Below are 21001 nucleotides of genomic sequence, written 5' to 3'. Positions count from 1 at the left end.
GGCCTAGTAAGAGGCCAGGCCATACAGTTTAACAAAGCGCTGTGGACTCTTCATACAGCTGTCTATCGGTGTTCCAGGACTCGGACCCCCACCGCTCAGATACTGATGACCTATCCTGAGGATAGCATCAATTTTCTAGTCCCGGAAAACCCTTTTAATGGAATTTCAATAAAAACACATTTATTTTAACTTCAGAGGTGCTGGAGATTCTCTTATTCTGGCTTCCTGGATTCATCTTGACCAAGCCAACAAGTTTTCCAAGGCTCTGACTGTCCCACAGGTGATTCCCAGTTGGGTCCCTGTGCGAGGGTGAGCCCCCAGCCTCCCATCGCCTGCATAAAAGGCACGCGGCTCAATGCATCGAATGCACTACATACAGATAGTCAACAACATACAGCATCTCACCCAACCAATGTTTCCGCAAACTACCCAGTTTATTATTATAGACATATCGGGTGGCTGAGATGACTTCTAAACAGAGAGTCAGGCCACCCAGTAGGGACCTGCCTCGATGTTGCACTATTATCTTGACGGTCACCATCATCCTCTTGCTGCTGTCAGACGCACTGTGAGTAAGTGTTCAGGCTCACATAGCTACAAGTAGAGATGGCCTTGCGGTTTGCCCGGCGGTCGTTTAGCGGCGAACTTTGCGTGTTCGCGATTCGCCGAAGATGTGAAGATATGGAGAAATTTGCGCCCGCCATATTCTTTTACATTGTGAAGAACTTTGACCCATCACACATCCATCAGGTGGTACAGGACAGCCAATTTAGACGTTTCAGCACATGGACATACCCCCTACCTTATAAATAAACCTGATCTGGCCGCCATTTTACATTCAGTGTTTTGCCAGTATAGGGAGAGGTTGCTGTGTGGAGTAGGGACAGGCTGTTAGGGACACCAAGCGCTAGCTAATAGGGCCACAAAAGTCATTTTAAGCACAAGTATAGGTGTGCTATTGATAGGAATGATACACAGAGGGGTGCGATATACTTATAATATACTTTTATAATGAGTCAAAAACACATAGATCTATATAGTGATCACCTGGAAGTCAGAGGCCTAGGGGCTTACTAGGGACATTTTTATATAGTATAAAATTTTGTAATTGTGTCTGCGCTGTCAGCTATGTCCTTTCTCTGTGAACTGCTGTGCACAGAGCCGCTGCTGGGTACCAAAGAGAAATCAGTTGCCTCGATCCACAAAGTGTATAAGTGTCAATTATAAAGGTATGGTATCAGCGCAGGAAAAAGGACATAAGGCCTAATCGGATGGTTTTAAATACCTGTTCGGCAGAATGTGGGCTTGGAAATGCTCCTCCTGTAGGTTAGTTCTTCATAGCACTAAACAGTGCGGGATGGACAGCGATACTCCGTGCTCAACTTCAAAAAAGGCGCGCGTCACGCTCCGGCCGGCAGCTGGCGTGCGTACGAAGGAGCTTATTGGTAAGGGAATCCGAGAACGTAGCGTGTGACGTCATAGCTGTTGGACGGATACCTCCGTGGGCCAAAAGACCAGTCCTACGTAGATCCTGACGAAGAAGTCCGACGACTTCGAAACGCGTAGGACACGTCTTTTGGCCCACAGAGGTATCCGTCCAACAGCTGTGATGTAACACGCTACGTTCTCGGATTCCCTTACCAACAAGCTCCTTCGTACGCGCGCCAGCTGCCGGACGGAGCGTGGCGCGCGCCTTTTTTGAAGTTGAGCACGGAGTATCGCTGTCCATCCCGCACTGTTTAGTGCTATGAAGAACTAACCTACAGGAGGAGCATTTTCAAGCCCACATTCTGCCGAACAGGTATTTAAAACCATCCGATTAGGCCTTATGTCCTTTTTCCTGCGCTGATACCATACCTTTATAATTGACCATTTTTATATAGGGTAAGGTTCCGGACGGGGTCACTCTTATCAGGGCGGGTGGTCTGTGGTTAGGCTATCAGGGCCAGAATAGCACCCTCCTGTAGGGCAATATCAGGGACAGTTCTTTGCCCACCCTGTCCTTCAATACCATATCATCATCTAGCGCAGGGATAGATGTATTTTGCTTTCCCTCCGGGATTCATGGATGTGCACTGGAACCCCCCGGATTGTGGTAGGACATATGGTTTCTCATTTGATGCCGCTGAACACCTGACTTAGTGCCGCCGAGTACTTGTTATTGCCTACCACATCTATGCTTTTTGGTTAACTTTAATAATTTAATTTATTTTCATTTTTAAGGGATATCTTTTCCATTCACACGTCCGCAAAATGGGTCCGGATCCGTTCCGCAATTTTGCGGAATGGGATTCATTTTCAATGGGGCCAGAATGTGCTGTCCGCATCCGCATTTGCGGATCCACATCCGTCATTAGCGCATCCGCACTTCCGCATCTGTGCTTCCGTTTCCGCAAAAAAATAGAGCATGTCCTATTCTTGTCCGCAATTGCAGACAAGATTAGGCATTTTCTATTATAGTGCCGGCGATGTGCAGTCCACAAATTGCGGAATGCACATTGCCGGTGTCTGTGTTTTGCGGATCCGCAAAACACTTACGGATGTGTGAATGGACCCTCATAGTACAATTATTAAAGGTTACATTTTATCTTCATGTATATTCTAATGGATTGCCTTCCTTGTACAATGTTATAATATACTTTCTATGTTAGAAAGTATATTATAGTGCATTTGTATTGTGCGGCAGTTGTGTGCAGTTCTGCTGCGATACTGCAGGTATGAAGAGGGGCATGCGTTATTGGAACAAATAATTTCTACTGGTGTGATATACCAGTCATCCCCCCAAAAAACAGATTGAAGCGGGGTGTTATATACCAATATACTTTCTTTATAGTGCATTTGGGTACTGTATAGTGCATTTGCGCATGCGTGTACACGAAAATTGTATTGCCGATATTTCGCATTGAGAAAAAAAATGAATGGAGATCGCAAATTCGAATAATACACCTGGTATGTCACTGTCCATGTTGTGGGACTATTTGTGCACTTCTAGTAATTATTTCTTGGCTGCAAATATGAGCTGAAGGTTTTTCAGGTTCGCCTGCAATTAAAATGAATGGGACCGGCCGCGAACTTGCGGTTCGCATACATTTGATCGCGTTCGCGAACTGTCCCGGCAGATGTTCGTCCATCAGTAGCTTCAAGGTCTGTAGACCAAGGCAAGAGCCAGTCAGCGGGCTACTACTAGGTCAAGATGATAGTGCAACATTGAGGCAGGTCCCTAATGGGTGGCCTGACTCTCTATTAGAAGTCATCTCAGCCACCCGATGTGTCTATAAAAACAAACTGGGTAGTTAGTGGAAACATTGGTTGGTTAAGATGCTGTATGTTGTTGACTATCTGTATGTAGTGCATTTGATGCATTGAGCCGTGTGCCTTTTATGCAGGCGATGGGAGGCTGGGGGCTCACCCTCGCACAGGGACCCAACTGGAAATCACCTGTGGGACAGTCAGAGCCTGACCCCATTAGTGCATATCTGTGTTCCATATGTCAGAGTGCTTGGAAAACTTGTCTACGGCACAGTTTTAGGCTACTTTCACACTTGCGTTCAGAGTGGATCCGTTTGGTGTCTGCACAGACGGATCCGCTCCTATAATGCAAACGATGGGATCCACTCAGAACGGATCCGTCTGCATTATATTTCTGAAAAAATTCTAAGTCTGAAAGTTAGTCAGACGGATCCGTCCAGACTTTGCATTGAAAGTCAATGGGGGACGATCCGTTTTGTCAACTTCAAACGTATCCGTCCCCATTGATTTACATTGTAAGTCCGGACGGATCCGTTTGGCTCCGCACGGCCAGGCGGACACCCGAACGCTGCAAGCTGCGTTCGGGTGTCCGCCTGCTGAGCGGAACGGAGGTCAAACGGTGCCATACTGATGCATTCTGAGCGGATCCGCATCCACTTAGAATGCATTGGGGCAGTACGGATGCGTTCGGGGCCGCTTGTGAGAGCCTTCAAACGGAACTCACAAGCGGAGCCCCGAAAGCAAGTGTGAAAGTAGCCTAAGGGAACTGCAAATGGAGGCTAGGTAATATTTGCATGTAGCTGTACAGTGGGGCCCCCAGAATGAATTAAACGAGGTTTAAAGAAAAACACGACTAAAAAGAACACAGTAGACTACTTTTACATTTAATTTTCTGTACAAATCTAAGAATAAATAGGCTCTACAAATGCCATCCAATTATAATGCGAAAATTTAGCATGGCAACGGCAAAACTAAGATAAAAACAACAAAAACCTTCAAATATGATTGACTAAGACACACGTTAACATCAGTGTGAAGGCCTCTTCAAAATGACTTAAGGCTGGGTGGGCTGAAAAACACCATAGAGAAAGGTAAAGAAAAGACCTTTTCAAGAAAACTCTAAGCATGAGTGAGTTTGAAAAAAAGTGTAGTGAAACGAATATCTTCTCATTATCAAACAGGCTTTTCATGAAGACTGAGCACTTTCATGAGAAAGAATACCTCACTGCCTGTGGCCCATTCAGACCTCTGATGGGACAACCCCAATTGTGAACACTGGTTCTACGAATGACAAAAGATTGGCATGTATCTTCTTAACTTGTGTAAACTCTTCTCAGGACTGCGAAATGCGATGCTCCTTCCATACACCTTGGCTCTAGGGATTCTGAATGAAAAGGCTTCTATTGTGGTATCATGAAGTGTCTCAATCAGTGAAACCTAACCGATTACAGTGCACTGGATTGTGCAGGCTTTTCTGCTAGTAGCCTACATAAATCTGCTTCAATTACGAGTGGACTAAAACTAATCCCCGGCATCGAAATCTGGATGCTGGCCAGAGACAACACATCGTGAATAGAGGCTTAAAATAAGAAGTTAAAAAAGCACAGATACTTCAGATACTTCAGTAATTTGCCTTAATACAAAAATAAAAGTCTGCGTTGACACAAAAATACATAAATTATTTTTAAAATCTATTCATTTATATCAATCAAATAAAAAATATATATTTTGCAGAACTTTAATATGTCACTACTGCAGTGTCGAAAACCATTAGTATATTTTTTTCCTATACCACAAAATATACCCCTTTAAAATAGTTCTGTATACCAGGACTTTATAACCTGTTACCACAAGCCAGAACAACATAATTATTTGCCTCACCAATGCAGAAAGTCCTTATCAAAATTAAAAGGGTTGTCCGGATGATTAAGATTGATGACCTGTCCAAAGGATAGGTCATCAATATCTGATTCGTAAGGTTATGACTCCTGGCACCTCTGCTGATCCATGAGCGCTGTGCCCTCTTCCTAGGCCAATAACATCATATTCATCAACCACGTGGCCCAGGCGCAACTTAGTCTTATTCAAGTGAATGGGGCTGAGCTGGAACACCACGCCCAACTGCTATCCAATGGACGGCACTGTGTATGGTTAGCTGTAAGGTCAAACGGCTGACTGGTGGAGTGACTGGTGAACAGTTCATCAAAAATAAATAATTGATGTTGCTAAATTAGAGATTGGTGCAGTCTGGGGAAACGTCTAAGCAGTATATGATCACTTTTGTCAAAAATTACCTCCCCAGCTACACTGTTTAAGATGTCCTGTTGTGCACCACTCAACCCTTTGTAGGATAAAGATCACATACATTTTTTACCAACAAGGCTTCTGTCCATAAGAGAGGGGAATGGTATAAAAAGAGGGTCACATACTTAAAAATGTTTTCCAACCCCTGAATGCCCGGGCCCCTCACACACTATGTACTTATCTCTCTCCATGCCACCTGCGTCGCTCCTGGTCCCCGCACGACCGCCGCTGCCTCTCCCGGTGGAGAGATGAACTAAAATATTGCATTTGACCCTTTACTTAGCACTTAGTTGAAGCACCTTTAAGAGTAATTACATTCTCCGCTTAGAGTCGGGGCCAAAAATTTAAATCTTGGTTTCATCAGACCAGATAATCTTTTTTTATCACAGTCGGAGAGTCCTTTCGGTGCTTTTTTATTGGCTAACTCCAGGCAGCCTTCCATGTGTCCTTTACTGTGGAGAGGCTTCTTTCTGGCCCCTCTGCCATAATGCCCAGATTGGTGGAGTGCTACAGCGATGGTCGGCCTTCTGAACAGTAAGTGCACACAGGATCTCTGGAGCTCAGTCAGAATGAACACTGGGTTTTTGGTCACATCTCATATCAAATCATATCCAGTCAACTGCATTTACCATAGGAAAACTTCAATCAAAGTCTAGAAACATCTTAAAGATGAGCAATAGAAAAGAGGTCCCCAGAGTTAAATTTCAAGTGTCACAGCAAAGGGTCTGATTATTTATATCCTTACCAAATTTTATATTTTCGTTTTAATAAGTTTGCAAATATTTCTGATAATTCTAAGATTTCAAAAATGTTCACTTTTTTATTATGGGATATTGAGTGAAAATTGATGGGGGAAAATTTTATATTTTTAAAGTTCTAACATAATGGGGAAAAATGTAAAAGGATCTGAAGCCTCTGAATGCACCGTATCAATATATAACAGACTTGTAATAAATTGCAAAGGAAAATCCAGGTTTGCAGATTATTATGAAGCCAGAATCTACGGAGGATCATTACTCATTCATTTGCAACAAAGTACAACGAGGAAATAACCATTTAAGCGCTAAACACAGAGTGCTATTCAGTTGTGGCTATCAAATACTGTTGACAACAAGCCTACGGTATTTTAATACAGATTATTGAGCTCTTTAGTTATAAGAAATGATAGGTATAACCTACAGGGAAAAGATACAGCTGAATTATTTAGAGTTGTTGGGCAGAGTGAAAAATAAGCCTATGAAATACATATACTATTTTCAGGGTCATTTTTTTTTTTATTGTGGACTAAATGTGAAAATTCTCCTTCCCATTGCCCTTTCTTAGATGTTTTAGAGTTTGGAGAATTGTAATAGAAACCCATATAAATGTATTTCTTAAAAGACTTTCTGTTCTGGCAGGTGATCTGTTTGGTTCTACTCAGTCTAAGTATCTGTAAGAAATCATACTGCTCACAGATAACTCCAGCAGGTATCCGCCACTGGTGCGAAGATATTGGAGATTCTGGGGCCTGTATCTGCGCATGCACTGGACTCACTCAGTTACTGTTCAGTGGATGCGCAGACAGGGATGCAGCAAGGGACAACCAAAAAAGAGATCACATGGGTAAATCACATGATTGCCACCATCTTATGACCTATTGATGTGGAGACTGTTGCGCTACAATGTTTAAATAGCCCATTCTATATTTCAAAGGCTATGGACACCTTTGGGGGAAATGTATTTTATTATTGCATTTTACTAATTTTGGGATAAAAACATTTATCAATTGGTGTTTACTACAAATTTCCAACAGTTTTTCATCTACAGCTTTCGGTTTCAGTACATTTACAGACCAGCTGGCTCTCTACCTCACACTGAAACCATCACGGAGCTGCTCTGTTGGCTGGATCTGTAGCCATTATCCATACGTTCCTAACAGCTCATAAACACTCATGATCAGAGATGAGCCAATTTCTTCATGTCCAATTTGGCCGAAACAACTTTCTCATTGGACTTGGGTTAAATGTATTCAGAAATTGCTTTGATTGCCTGGAAAAGTCTCTTCTCACTCTCTTTCTTGCCTTGATTCTCCCAAATCAAACAAAATTCGGGTGCGGTAGAATCAGAACCTTTTGATAACTTTGGGTTGAATTTCAGAATTTTAGAATTGATTTACTCAACTCTAACTCATTGTAACTAAATTCTTATCAGTTTGATAAGAAATTAGCTATAATGTGTTTATGAGCTGTCAGGAGTTCAGGGTCGCAGATCCAGCCCACAGAGCAGTTCAGCGTGACTTAGAGAGCCGCTAGTCTGCAAATGTACTGGAACTAAAAGCTGTAAAAGAAAAAAACTGTTGAAATTTATTTATTTTTTTATAAAGACTAATTGAAAAAAGTTGTACCTGCAAATAAGTAGAATGCAATAAAAAACAAGAAGCATACTTGGCATCCCAGGATCTCCTCACTTTTTTAGTAATTAATATTTAATTATTTTTTCTAGTAAAATCCATACCCATGTGATAGGTCCTCTTTAAGGGTGATACAATTACAAAGTTACTAATTTTAAACTTCCCCATCATCCAGTTGCCCCCCCCCCCCCCAATAAAAAAATAAAAATAAAAATGGTAGTACTAATGTAGTACTAGGCGCAAACTGTTCTGTACTTTACCTTTGGGTATTTTCTTTTAGCTTTTCATCAAGGTCATCAAGAATTTGCTGACACTCCGAATATCCTGGGAACATATCCAACACACTATCCAGTAGAGAAAAGCTTATCTGGTCTTCTCCTGCACCCTCCATCATGGCTTCTGCAAAAACAAAATATAAGAAGAACAGAACTTATATATTGATGAACTGTCCTCAGGATAGGTCTACAATATAAGATTGGTGGGTGCCCAAAACTGTACTAAAGCCTCTATGAACTGTGTAGTTTTCAGCGTCAGGATATTGCAGCTAAGTTACCATTTACTTGAATGGGAGATGAGCTGCAGTAACCCAGGATGGCCACTACACAGTGGAAGCAGCCTTCTGCTTCCAGCAATATCCTCTGTACAGTTTCTGTGGACGGCAGCTGCCCAAGACAGCTGATCAGTCGGGGGTGCAGGGTTTCAGATTCCCACGCTCTTCTATTGATTACCTATCCTGAGGACAGGTCATCAATATCTAAGTCCCAGAACCCCATTAAAGAAGACCTATCAGCATACTGCTTGGTAGGATTAATTCTGAGAGGCGATGGTCCTGTCCCTCTGTGCACTTCAGCTTTGAAGGATCAAGCCTAGCAGGTAATATGTCAGGTTTAATAGGGTTGTCCTGCTGACAGGTGCTCTTTTACATAACGTTAAATATCATAAACCTACAGTATAGGTTCACATGTTCTGATGACATGTCCCCTGGGCTATTATACCAGATGGCACAAAAGAATATTGTGCCATTTGTATAATAGGGAACAAGAAAGAATATGGCATACTAATCATTAGGAGTCTGCTGTATGGCGCTACCTCAAGTTACAATGACCACTGGATACAATATTTTCAACATACAATGGTCTTTCCTGGTCCATTGTAACATGAGACCATAATTCATCATACTGTACAATGTCATGGACACAAACAAACAGCACTGGTATTTCCCTGGTAACACACTAGTAGCAGCTCTCTACAGTACAGTGCGGTACTACATGTGATGTACTGCAATCTACCTGGTGCCAGGATGTGCTGCTTCTACGAACACCAGGCTGCACTATTCAAGAGCTTCAAGAATGGCTGGACTCATTGGAGTGACATCCAGCTTCCAGCACCTATTTCTGACTTCCATATGTAAGGACTTGCTCTATCTGTAGTAGTTTGCTCATTATTTCAGTCTTCATTTTTTTCTCATTTTTTGGGGCTTCAGAATCAATTATAAGTTTTCCCCTGTCCACAAGATAGGGGATAACTAACCGATTGGTTGGGGTTCCACCGCTGGGAACCTCACCGATCCCAAGAACAGGGGTCTCGTGTTTCTCTCCTGATACATCATGCACCCTTACTGCTCTATTCGGTCTCCACAGAACTGCTGAAGATAGCTCAGTGTTCACATATCGGTTTAACTTTAACATTGTTATGACCAGCGGGTGGGAACTCGCTGCCCCACGTTACCAATTCCCTCTGAGGGCAATGTCTAAGCACGCCCCTCGTTCTTCACATGATACCTCTCATGGCGAGGAGAGACTTTCCCGAGGGGTGTACCAGGTGCTACCTCAGAGGGGAATTGGAACACGAGGGAATTAGGACCAGAGTGTGAACCCACTCGACTGACCTCCAGGTGACACAATACACCCAGTGGCTGATCAGACAGATGTGTAATCAGGTACGAGTCCGTAAACGTAGATTAGGGTCAGGGCAGGCGGCAATCAGGCAAAGTCCTTCATATGTAATCCAAAGTCCGGTATACAGAAAGACAAGAACCAACAGAAAACATTAGCTCAAACAGGAAACTAGACAAGCTAGGAACCTAAGTTGCTCAGGCATCTTCCTGTAGAAGGAGGCGCCTTTAAATACCTCTGCAGACCAGCCATAGGCAGGGGAAGATAGAGGGCTTCTGCAGGCTGTCTCACTAAGGGAAGAGAGACACGCCCGCGCACACCCTAAATAGACACAAGGAACTCTAAGCCAGAGTGCAAGCTCTGCTCAGAGCCAGGAGGGAGATGCTGGTGGCAGGAATGCAAACCACAGCTAAGAACCCTGCTGCCCACTCCTGTCAGCATGGCGTGCAGCAGCGGGAAGGAGTGAAGAAGCCCGGCGCCCGTACCTGCGTATGGGGACAGAGTCACAGGTACGGGGAGCTGGGCTAACAAACTTTTTTTTACATTCTTTAACATTTGGTGTAGGAGGTCAGAAAAGCTGTATACAGCTGAATATAGAACACCATATGATGTAAGAATGCTCCTATAGTCATATTATTGACCCTTTTTGTGCTGGGAATTATATCCATGTCCAATGTAAAATCTCCTGATATCAAGCTTGTTGCCCTGAAAGTCTTTAACAGCCACATGCATGCCATAAGAGTGTTTGCATGCAATTTTTTTTGCATATATTGGTCTACTGTGCTTGATTGTAGTTGTGTATTTAAAGACAGTTTACTACATATACATATCCTTTTTTATATTAGACCATTTTTATTGTAATTTATAGCTCAATAAGATACAGTTGGTATAACCAGTACAGGTAGTGTGTTCTTATGTTAACTATACAATCATAAACATCCTTTTTAAAGAGAGTCAATGGAAGATGTATCCCTATGCATGCATATGTATGGGGCATATATTCAGTGGGACCAGTTCAAACAGTTCCACCTCACACAAGATGAACCTAGCCGAAGGCTACAGTCACATCTGCACAATTTTTTTCCATACTAGAAAAAGCTAAATAAAACTAAAAATAAAGCGCAGGATCCATCAATGCCTCCAGTTTCATATAGAGGTTATTCAGTATAGAGCTTTTCTACCTTAAAGAGGTTGTGTGAGATCTTGGAGCAGCCCAGCAAACAATCATCTTCCAGTCCATTCCTCCTGATGCAGTATGTGACTGCTGCAGCCAAACATAGTCCTCAGAGGTCTAACACAGAGGAAGGTGACCGGCTGCAGTTCTTTACACCTGCACATCACTGTGCATGTCATAGGGGAGATTTATCAAAACTGGTGCAAAGAACAACTGGCTTATGCTTACCTGTTTCTCCGGCACAGTTTTCTTCAGCACTGGTCCGGTCCTCCTGCCGCTGCTTGTTTACAAACTGCAGCGGGAAATAGGGGTGGGCGGTATAGGCGATATGCGATATAAATTTGGGCCATGATATGGATTTTCGCCATATCGCCTGACCGCGATATGATCACGCTCTCTGCGCGCACCATTTTCTCCTGAGCCGGCCGGCACAGTGGAGGGAGAAGGAGGGAGTCCCTCCCTCCCCACTGTGCGCGGCTGCCGCTGAACACCAATGAGGACAGAGTAGGAGGAGGAGGGGAGGGACTGTGGCCACTGCGCCACCAATGAATGAGCCGGCCATATCCCACAGGGTCCCCCCCCCCCATCATTGGTGGCAGTGGGCAGTTCCGATCAGAGTCCCAGCATGTAATGCTGGGGCTCTAATCGGTTACCATGGCAGCCAGGAGTCACGCTACTGAAGCCCTGGCTGCCATGGTATGTTAGTGAGCAGCATTATACTCGCGTGCGCCGTGGCCGCCAGGTGCTCCTTTTTCTGTCTGTGCGGCGGATTGCTAATGCTTACAGCATTAGCAATGCGCCGCACAGACCTATGAGAAGAAGGAGCGACCGGCGACCACATCGCACGCGAGTATAATGCTGCTCACTAACATACCATGGCAGCCAGGGCTTCAGTAGCGTGACTCCTGGCTGCCATGGTAACCGATCGGAGCCCCAGCATTACACTGCTGGGACTCCGATCGGAACTGCCCACTGCCACCAATGATGGGGAGAAGGAGGGGGACCCTGTGGCCACTGCCACCAATGATTAATACTGGGGGGGGAGGGAGGGAGGGAGGGGGGGTGGGTTTTGCGTTACCAGAGGGGGCAGATCAGAGGCTGGGGGGGCAGATCAGAGGCTGGGGGGGGGCAGATCAGAGTCTGGGGGGGCAGATCAGAGGCTGGGGGGAGCAGATCAGAGGCTGGGGGGAGCAGATCAGAGGCTGGGGGGAGCAGATCAGAGGCTGGGGGGAGCAGATCAGAGGCTGGGGGGAGCAGATCAGAGGCTGGGGGGGAGCAGATCAGAGGCTGGGAGGGCACATGAGAGGCTGGCGCCATGGTCAGCTCCCTGCTGTTGTGTGCAAAAAGCACAGGGCAGCAGGGAGAGTGTAAAGTCCTATTCACCCTAATAGAGCTCTATTAGGGTGAATATGACAAGGGTTCTAGCCCTTAAGGAGGCTAATAGTTATTAAATAAAAAGTAAAAAAAAAAAAAAAAAGTTTAAACACCCCCCCCCCCCCCAATATAGAAAACAATATATCGCAATATATATCACATATCGTACATGTTTAAAATTATATCGCAATATAGATTTTAGGCCATATCGCCCACCCCTAGCGGGAATGTTTCGGTATATGACCACTGCAGCCAATCACTGTCTTCGGCAGTCTATTGCTCAGGACAGCGATTGGCTGCAGAGGTGGCGTTCCATACATCTGCACGTCACTGACACTATGGGGTGATTTATCAAAACAGTTGCAAATTTTCCAAAAATAAAAGGTGGAATCTGGTGGCTACTGTGGGAAACTAAGCCAGTTTTCCTTTGCACCAGTTTTGATAAATCACTCCATAGTGTCGGTGACGTACAGATGTATCGAACACCACCTCTGCAGCCAATCACTGTCCTGAGCAATAGACTGCTGAGGACAGTGATTGGCTGCAGTGGTTATGTGCCATATACCGGAACATTTCCGCTGCAGTTTGTAAACAAGCAGCAGCAGGATTGGAACAGTGTTGCAGAGAACGGCGCTGGATAAACAAGCACGTATGATTTTTTTTTCCTATAGACTTTTATAGGGCTTGTCAGAGATTTTCTAATTATTGTGGACCACCCCTTCTAGGGGGGCTTACAGCACTCAATGAGGCACCAAACAGTTGTACACGGACCACTGAGGTCTGTGGAAAGCAAAGCATGTAGCAGGCAGTAGAGTCATCCATATTTAACAGCAGGCTTTGTGCTAACATAGATATATTTTCGCCAGGAAGCTACAAATTGCTGTGTCAGACGGTTTTTAGGCGTAGAACTGATTCCATCACCGACTGTGTTATTCCGCTCAGCAATTTTCCAGCAGATAAAAAAAAAAAACATTTTGTAAACATGACAGCTTGGTTTGCATATATGTATTCCTCTTAGACATCGATGTCATTTCTTCACTTAGCTTGTCAAAACAATTTATTTGCTTCCCTCGGATTTGCATGATCTAGTTAGCCGGTGAAAATCAAACCGCGTTCATTCAGTTTGGCAAATCATCACTTCAAATGGCCAATAATCTCACTTCCAGAATCCCAACTAGATGAGCTGTGTGACTGGGGTGTGAAGCAGGGAGAAGAACCACACAGGAGCCTGGCTACAAATACACTGCGTTACACAAATTATTTGCTATATGGCAAGTTTTTTTTGTTTGTTTTTTTACATCGATTTATCTCAACATTATATGGGATAACGTGCTATTAGAATATTTTGGATGTGGAAATGCCAATTATTTTTTGGGGGAAAAAGGTGAGTGAATTTTTTACATTTTAATAACTTTATTAAATGGTCTTATTTACTTTTAGTTCCCTTAGGATACTTATTATCTACCCTATTATGCTATTACACCCTGCTAGAGGCCAACATGGAAGGCCTGGGGACCTTAATTAGGTCCTGCTGTTCAGCACCCCATAAACACAGGTTGGGGGGTGATGATTTGGGGACAGTCTAAGCGCTCAGAAATCATGGTCGCTACTGACCACAGCATCTGAGGGGTTTAAATGGTCGGGATTAGAGAAGATTTAATTTCTTGAAATTAGTTTCGTGTTCGATTTGGACCCGATTCGATTCTACAAGAATCCGATAGAAACATAGAATGTGTCGGCAGATAAGAACCATTTGGCCCATCTAGTCTGCCCAATATACTGAATACCATGGATAGCCCCTGGCCCTATCTTATATGAAGGATGGCCTTATGCCTATCCCATGCATGCTCAACTCCTTCACTGTATTTGCAGCTACCACTTCTGCAGGAAGGCTATTCCATGCATCCACTACTCTCTCAGTAAAGTAATACTTCCTGATATTACTTTTAAACCTTTGCCCCTCTAATTTAAAACTATGTCCTCTTGTAGCAGTTTTTCTTCTTTAAATATTCTCTCCTCTTTTACCTTGTTGATTCCCTTTATGTATTTAAAAGTTTCTATCATATCCCCTCTGTCTCGTCTTTCTTCCAAGCTATACATGTTAAGGTCCTTTAATCTTTCCTGGTAAGTTTTATCCTGCAATCCATGTACCAGTTTAGTAGCTCTTCTCTGAACTCTCTCCAAAGTATCACTATCCTTCTGGAGATATGGTCTCCAGTACTGCGCACAATACTCCAAATGAGGTCTCACTAGTGCTCTGTAGAGCGGCATGAGCACCTCCCTCTTTCTACTGGTAATGCCTCTCCCTATACACCCAAGCATTCTGCTAGCATTTCCTGCTGCTCTATGACATTGTCTGCCTACCTTTAAAGGGAACCTGTCACCGGGATTTTGTGTATAGAGCTGAGGACATGGGTTGCTAGATGGCCACTAGCACATCCGCAATACCCAGTCCCCATAGCTCTGTGTGCTTTTATTGTGTAAAAAAAACTATTTGATACATATGCAAATTAACCTGAGATGAGTCCTGTCCTTGACTCATCTCAGGTTAATTTGCATATGTATCAAATATTTTTTTTATACAATAAAAGCACACAGAGCTATGGGGACTGGATATTGCGGATGTGCTAGTGGCCATCTAGCAACCCATGTCCTAAGCTCTATACCCAAAATCCCGGTGATAGGTTTCCTTTAAGTCTTCTGAAATAATGACCCCTAAATCCTTTTCCATTTGGTGTATCCCTCCAGGAACATCAACCCTGTTACAAATCTTTGTGTCATCAGCAAAAAGACACACCTTACCATCGAGGCCTTATGCAATTTCGCTGATAAAGATATTAAACAATATGGGTCCCAGAATAGATCCCTGAGGTACCCCACTGGTAACAAGACCATGGTCTGAATATACTCCATTGACTACAACCCTCGATATGCTCCAATTGGCCTGAAAATTGGTATATGACACTCTGGTGTCTACTAGGACCTTTTTTTTTAGGAAAATATGTAACTTCTTGTAAATTTTTAATGAATTTCAGTCTGTGAAGATGTCTGTGTTTGATCCGTGTGTCAGTTTATTGCCCTATATGTATCATGTGTATGTCACGGACACTGCCCAGCTGAAAATAAATTTTAAAAGGATCCTCAGTGAAAAACAGAGCAAACACATGTCCGTGTTATGTCCGTTTTTTTTTTTCATGGACCCATAGACTATAATGGGCGTGTTGGGTCCGCATCACAGACCAAAGTAGCGCATGTCTCAGATTTTTTCACTGACCTACGTTCAAAAAAATATATACTGAAATACATAAAATTTATGTATACCTGTGCTGTCTGTGGAAAATGCAGACAGCAAACGTCAGTGAAAAACAAAAATGTGAATAAGGCCTTAAGCTCTTTAATGCAATGACAGCACACCGACATATATAACTATGGGTAAACGGGCGGTTGACAGTGGTAATCAGCGAGTTTAAAAACACACTGCACCATCATATGTGTTCTGCTTTTTAATATTAGAAAGCTTCTGGTGTTTAAACACAGTCAGAAAAAAACTGTGGCTTGTTGGGACCAAGCTTACAAAACACACAAATCTGTGTGTATCTTGGATGATTGGTCCCAACAAGGCACATGTTATTGCTATAAGAAACAGTAATGCTAGGCAGACAGCCAGCGGCATGATGGCGGCAGCCATATGGATTGGAACACGATAGCAAGCAGGCCGCCAGTGGCATGATAGGGGTGCCAGCATCAGCCATACAGTAATAAAACATGATGGTAGGCAGTAAGCAACCAGAAGTACCATTATGGAGTATTATCAGTAATGGCAGTTCAATTTAATGGCCTCAGATCGAGGAGTGTGAAAACCCTAATGGATCCAGGCCCCCTTCATTTTGACAAACGTGATGTTTTGTACACTGGCAAAGGACAGCTTTGTCCGTTTAGGCCTCATAATGCCCCATAATGTGCTGAAAACCCTCTCTAAGATTACACTGTAGGTTGGACAAGACAGAACAGGGAGAGCATACTGGGCCAGTTCGGGCTAACTGTTTCAAACTGCCTGCCCAGAAGTCCATGGGGTCAGCAAACATGCTATGTGCAGGGGATTTGGGCCATCCTGGAGCAGCATATGGAAAAAAAAATGTTCTATCATGTTGATGATACTAAACTTCCTGGCTGTGGATTCTGCTGCTTGTGAAACCTAGTGGAAACCTAGGAGATGGGTGACTGTGGGGGATGGGGGGGGAGCAGAGAGGGGCCTCCTGGTCAGACATATGGGTGGCAGACATCTGCTTTCCAAAAGCTGCGGCAAGCAGCATACTAGTGCTGGAGATATTGGTTATTGTAGTAATAAAGCATTCTAATTATTAATCCAACGATTAATCGAGTACTCCAATAAGAAAAAACTAATTAAAAGAACGTTTTCCTATATAAAAACTCATCAGACCCCGTGCCATCAGTCCTCAGCTATATCAGCCCAGTCCATGCCATCAGCTCCCCCAGTGCCATCAGTCCTCTGTGCCATCCGCTCCCCCCCCCCCCCCCAGTGCCATCTGTAGTCTGTGCCATCAGCTCCCCACAATGTTTCTGCCATTGTCGCTGACCACCTTACCCAGTTAGATTTGGCAGGGAAACAATCAGTGGAATGTTTGCTGCTTGATACACCTTAGCAAGTGATCAGTCGTGTGGCTACCGTCACACAGGGCGATAGCTCTAACAGCATGGCAGCACTTCAAGTTACACATGATAGGAGGTAGGGCTGTCGAATATAATCGATGTAGCGATGCATCGCGATTCGACCCCCGGCGATTCTGCATCGATGCGGTTGCTTTAAATAATCGATGCATGTTAATGACGTTAGCGACGCGTCCGCCGTGCAGCCGAGTCGGAAAAAAGTTTTTGGGCGCCTTCTTTCCCGCCTCCCGCTGACGTGTCAGAGGGGGTGGCCACAACATTGAGTGAGCCGGGTCTGACTGAGTGAGGAGGAGCCGGAGGCGTGGTTTCCGCGCATCTCCGGCTCCCAGTCAGACACTCAGAAGCAGGCGGCAGTGCGGACGTGCGGTGGCTGGCGGCGAGGTGAGTTATCTACCTCCAAAGCGCCTGCCACCTACACAGCATATACACCTACCGCCTGCCACCTACACAGCTCATATTGCCGCTTCTCATACCTTTGCCGCCCGCGCCATGTTTCTTCTTTATTTTTCCGGTTGTGTATCTTCTTATTCTTCCCCTCCGTCTACAGTGGACGGAACTTTAGGTTCCGGGTCTATGAAAGGCGGTCAAACAGCGGCCCCTAGTGGCCAGTCTGGGAATGTCTACATTTATCTCACACTATTCAGGGATTGCTCCCAGCAGGAGGTGATCCACACTGACAACTCTCAGCTAAGGGCAGGGATCTGAAACTGCTGGGGTGTCAGATTTACTGACAGTTACTGATCCTGCACCATCAGAGCCCCTTCACACGTGTATCAGTCCCTACTGAGAGGATGGTGATTGTGGATACACAGGATCTATCAACCTGAAACCTCCAGGACTAAGGCTACTTTCACACTAGCGCTTGATCGGATCCGTTCTGAACGGATCCGATCATATTAATGCAGACGGAGGCTCCGTTCAGTACGGTTCCGTCTGCATTAATAACTTAGAAAATTTTCTAAGTGCGCAAGATGCCTGAGCGGATCCGTCCAGACTTTCAATGTAAAGTCAATGGGGGACGGATCCGCTTGAAGATTGAGCCATATGGTGACATCTTCAAGCGGATCCGTTCCCATTGACTTACATTGTAAGTCTGGACGGATCCGCTCGCCTCCGCACGGCCAGGCGGACACCCGAACGCTGCAAGCAGCGTTCAGCTGTCCGCCTGTCCGTGCGGAGGCGAGCGGAGCGGAGGCTGAACGCCGCCAGACTGATGCAGTCTGAGCGGATCCGCTCCATTCAGACTGCATCAGGGCTGGACGGAGGCGTTCGGGTCCGCTCGTGAGCCCCTTCAAACGGAGCTCACGAACGGACCGACGAACGCTAGTGTGAAACTAGCCTAATACTGATGGTCTCTCAGGTTCTTTCACACTTGCGTTTTTCTTTTCCGGCGCTGAGTTCCGTCCTAGGAGCTCAATACCGGAAAAGAACTGACCAGTTTTATCCTAATGCATTCTGAATGGAGAGCAATCCGTTCAGGAGGCATCAGTTCAGTCCCTCTTACGTTTTTTGACCGGAGAGAATACCGCAGCATGCAGCAGTTTTCTCTCCGGCCAAAAATCCTGAACACTTGCCGGATCCAGCTTTAAACTTATATTGAAATGTATTAGTGCCAGATCCGGCATTAAAATTGCTGCATTGACGGATCCGTTCTTCCGATCTGCGCAGACCTTTAAATCTGTGAAAAAAATAAACACCGGATCCGTTTTTCCAGATGACACCGGAGAGACAGATCCGGTATTTCAATGCATTTGTCAGACGGATCCGCCTGACAATAGATACAAATAAATATTTTTGTGCAATTTCTGACTGATTGAATTAATTTTTTGATGTAAAATTGAAAAACAAGGGGACTTGGGTAATAATCTTGATGCATCGTGATGCATCGCCGAATCGAATCGAATCGAATCGAATCGTGGACTTGATAATCGTAATCGCATCGAATCGTGAGACGAGTGAAGATGCGCAGCCCTAATAGGAGGGAGGTGGAGTGGGAGCAATGCCCTGCCCTGCCGCTGTTAGGAATATTGCAGCATTTGTGCTGAAATATTTTTGAGCTATGCATCTTATATCACAGGTTCAACAATCATTTTTTATTATTTTACAAAAATGCAGTAATTTGTCTGCTATGGTCTATGTGTTCTATAACACAGGTATAAAAATGGTGTTATTGGTATAATGCAACACGTTTAAAGAGCCTCAGTCAGCATGATCAACCCTAATAAACTAGGCAGACAGCCTGGTAAGGTTGATCATGCTGATTAAAAGGATACCCTTCTTTTGTCTGTATGTTAAACAGCTGCAGAGATATGAGCGCTTCTATTCATATATAAATGTGCACACCTGATCACCAGAGGGCAGGGCTGAATCCTTGGAGCGCTGATTTGTAACCCCCCTCCCCCCCTTCCCCTTGAAAGGCAGGGCTAGACATCACAGGACACAGCTGTGTCCTTGCATGAACATATCATATAGACTACTTACTATAGCATTACCATGTTGAGAACAGAAGATATAGATATATATATATTACATACACACTGAACATAAATCTAAGCGCAACACTTTTGGATTTGCTCCTATTTTGCATGAGCTGAACTCAAAGATCTGAAACATTTTCTACATACACAAAAGACCCATTACTGTTCACAAATCTGTCTAAATCTGAGTTAGTGAGCACTTCTCCTTTGCCGAGATAATCCATCCCACCTCACAGGTGTGGCATATCAAGGTGCTGATTAGACAGCATGAATATTGCACAGGTGTGCCTTAGACTTCCCACAATACTAGGCCACTCTGAAATGTGCCGTTTGATCACACAGCACAATGCCACAGATGTCGCAACGTTTAAGGGAGCGTGCAATTGGCATGCTGACTGCAGGAATGTCTACCAGAGCTGTTGCCCGTGCAATGAATGTTCATTTCTCTACCATAAGCCGTCTCCAAAGGCGTTTTTTAGAGAATTTGGCAGTACATCCAACTGGCCTCACAACCGCAGACCACGTGTAACCACACCAGCCCAGGACCTCCACACCCGGCATGTTCACCTCCATGATCGTCTGAGACCAGCCACCCGGACAGCTGCAGCAACAATCGGGTTTGCATAACCAAAGAATTTCTGCACAAACTGTCAGAAACCGTCTCAGGGAAGCTCATCTGCATGCTCGTCGTCCTCATCGGGGTCTGGACCTGACTGTAGTTCATCGTCATAACCGACTTGAGTGGGCAAATGCTCACATTCAATGGTGTCTGGAACATCTGTTCACAGATGAGTCCCAGTTTTCACTGTTCAGGGCAGATGGCAGACAGCGTGTGTGGCATTGCGTGGGTGAGCGGTTTGCAGACGTCAACGTTGGATCAACGTGGATCAAGTGGCCCATGGTGGCGGTGCGGTTATGGTATGAGCAGGCGTATGTTATGGACAACAAACACAGGTGTATTTTATTGATGGCATTTTGCATGCACAAAGATACCGTGACGAGATCCTGAGGCCCACTGTTGTGCCATTCATCCACGACCATCACCTCATGTTGCAGCATGATAATGCACAGCCTCATATTGCAAGGATCTGTACACAATTCCTGGAAGCTGAAAACATCCCAGTTCTTGCTTGGCCGGCATACTGACTGGACATGTCACCCATTGAGCATGTTTAGGATCCTTTGGATCGACGTATACGACAGCGTGTTCCAGTTCCTGCCAATATTCTGCAACTTCGCACAGCTATTGAAGAGGAGTGGACAACATTCCACAGGCCACAATCAACAACCTGATCAACTCTATGCGACGGAGATGTGTTGCGCTGCATGAGGCAAATGGTCGCCACACCAGATACTAACTGTTTTTCAGATAAAATTTTTGTTCAAATTCCAGGAAGGATTTTTTGTTTTTTTTTCTCTCCCTCATTTACCCATAATAAAAGGCTACAGC

The 21001-nt window shown here is 44.6% G+C and overlaps 1 protein-coding gene across 1 annotated transcript in view; it reads right to left on the bottom strand.

The window, feature by feature from the left end:
* KIAA0825 (KIAA0825 ortholog) overlaps positions 1 to 21001 on the bottom strand; it is a 203599-nt gene that overhangs the window by 166093 nt on the left and 16505 nt on the right. The window contains exon 2 of the mRNA XM_044282656.1: positions 8203 to 8341. Coding sequence (XP_044138591.1) covers positions 8203 to 8336 — 134 coding nt within the window. The 5' untranslated portion in view covers positions 8337 to 8341. The remainder of the gene's footprint in view (positions 1 to 8202; positions 8342 to 21001) is intronic.

Source organism: Bufo gargarizans, chromosome 1 (genome assembly GCF_014858855.1).
Source record: "Bufo gargarizans isolate SCDJY-AF-19 chromosome 1, ASM1485885v1, whole genome shotgun sequence".
Taxonomy (NCBI): domain Eukaryota; kingdom Metazoa; phylum Chordata; class Amphibia; order Anura; family Bufonidae; genus Bufo; species Bufo gargarizans.
This window is presented reverse-complemented; position numbering and strand designations above follow the sequence as displayed.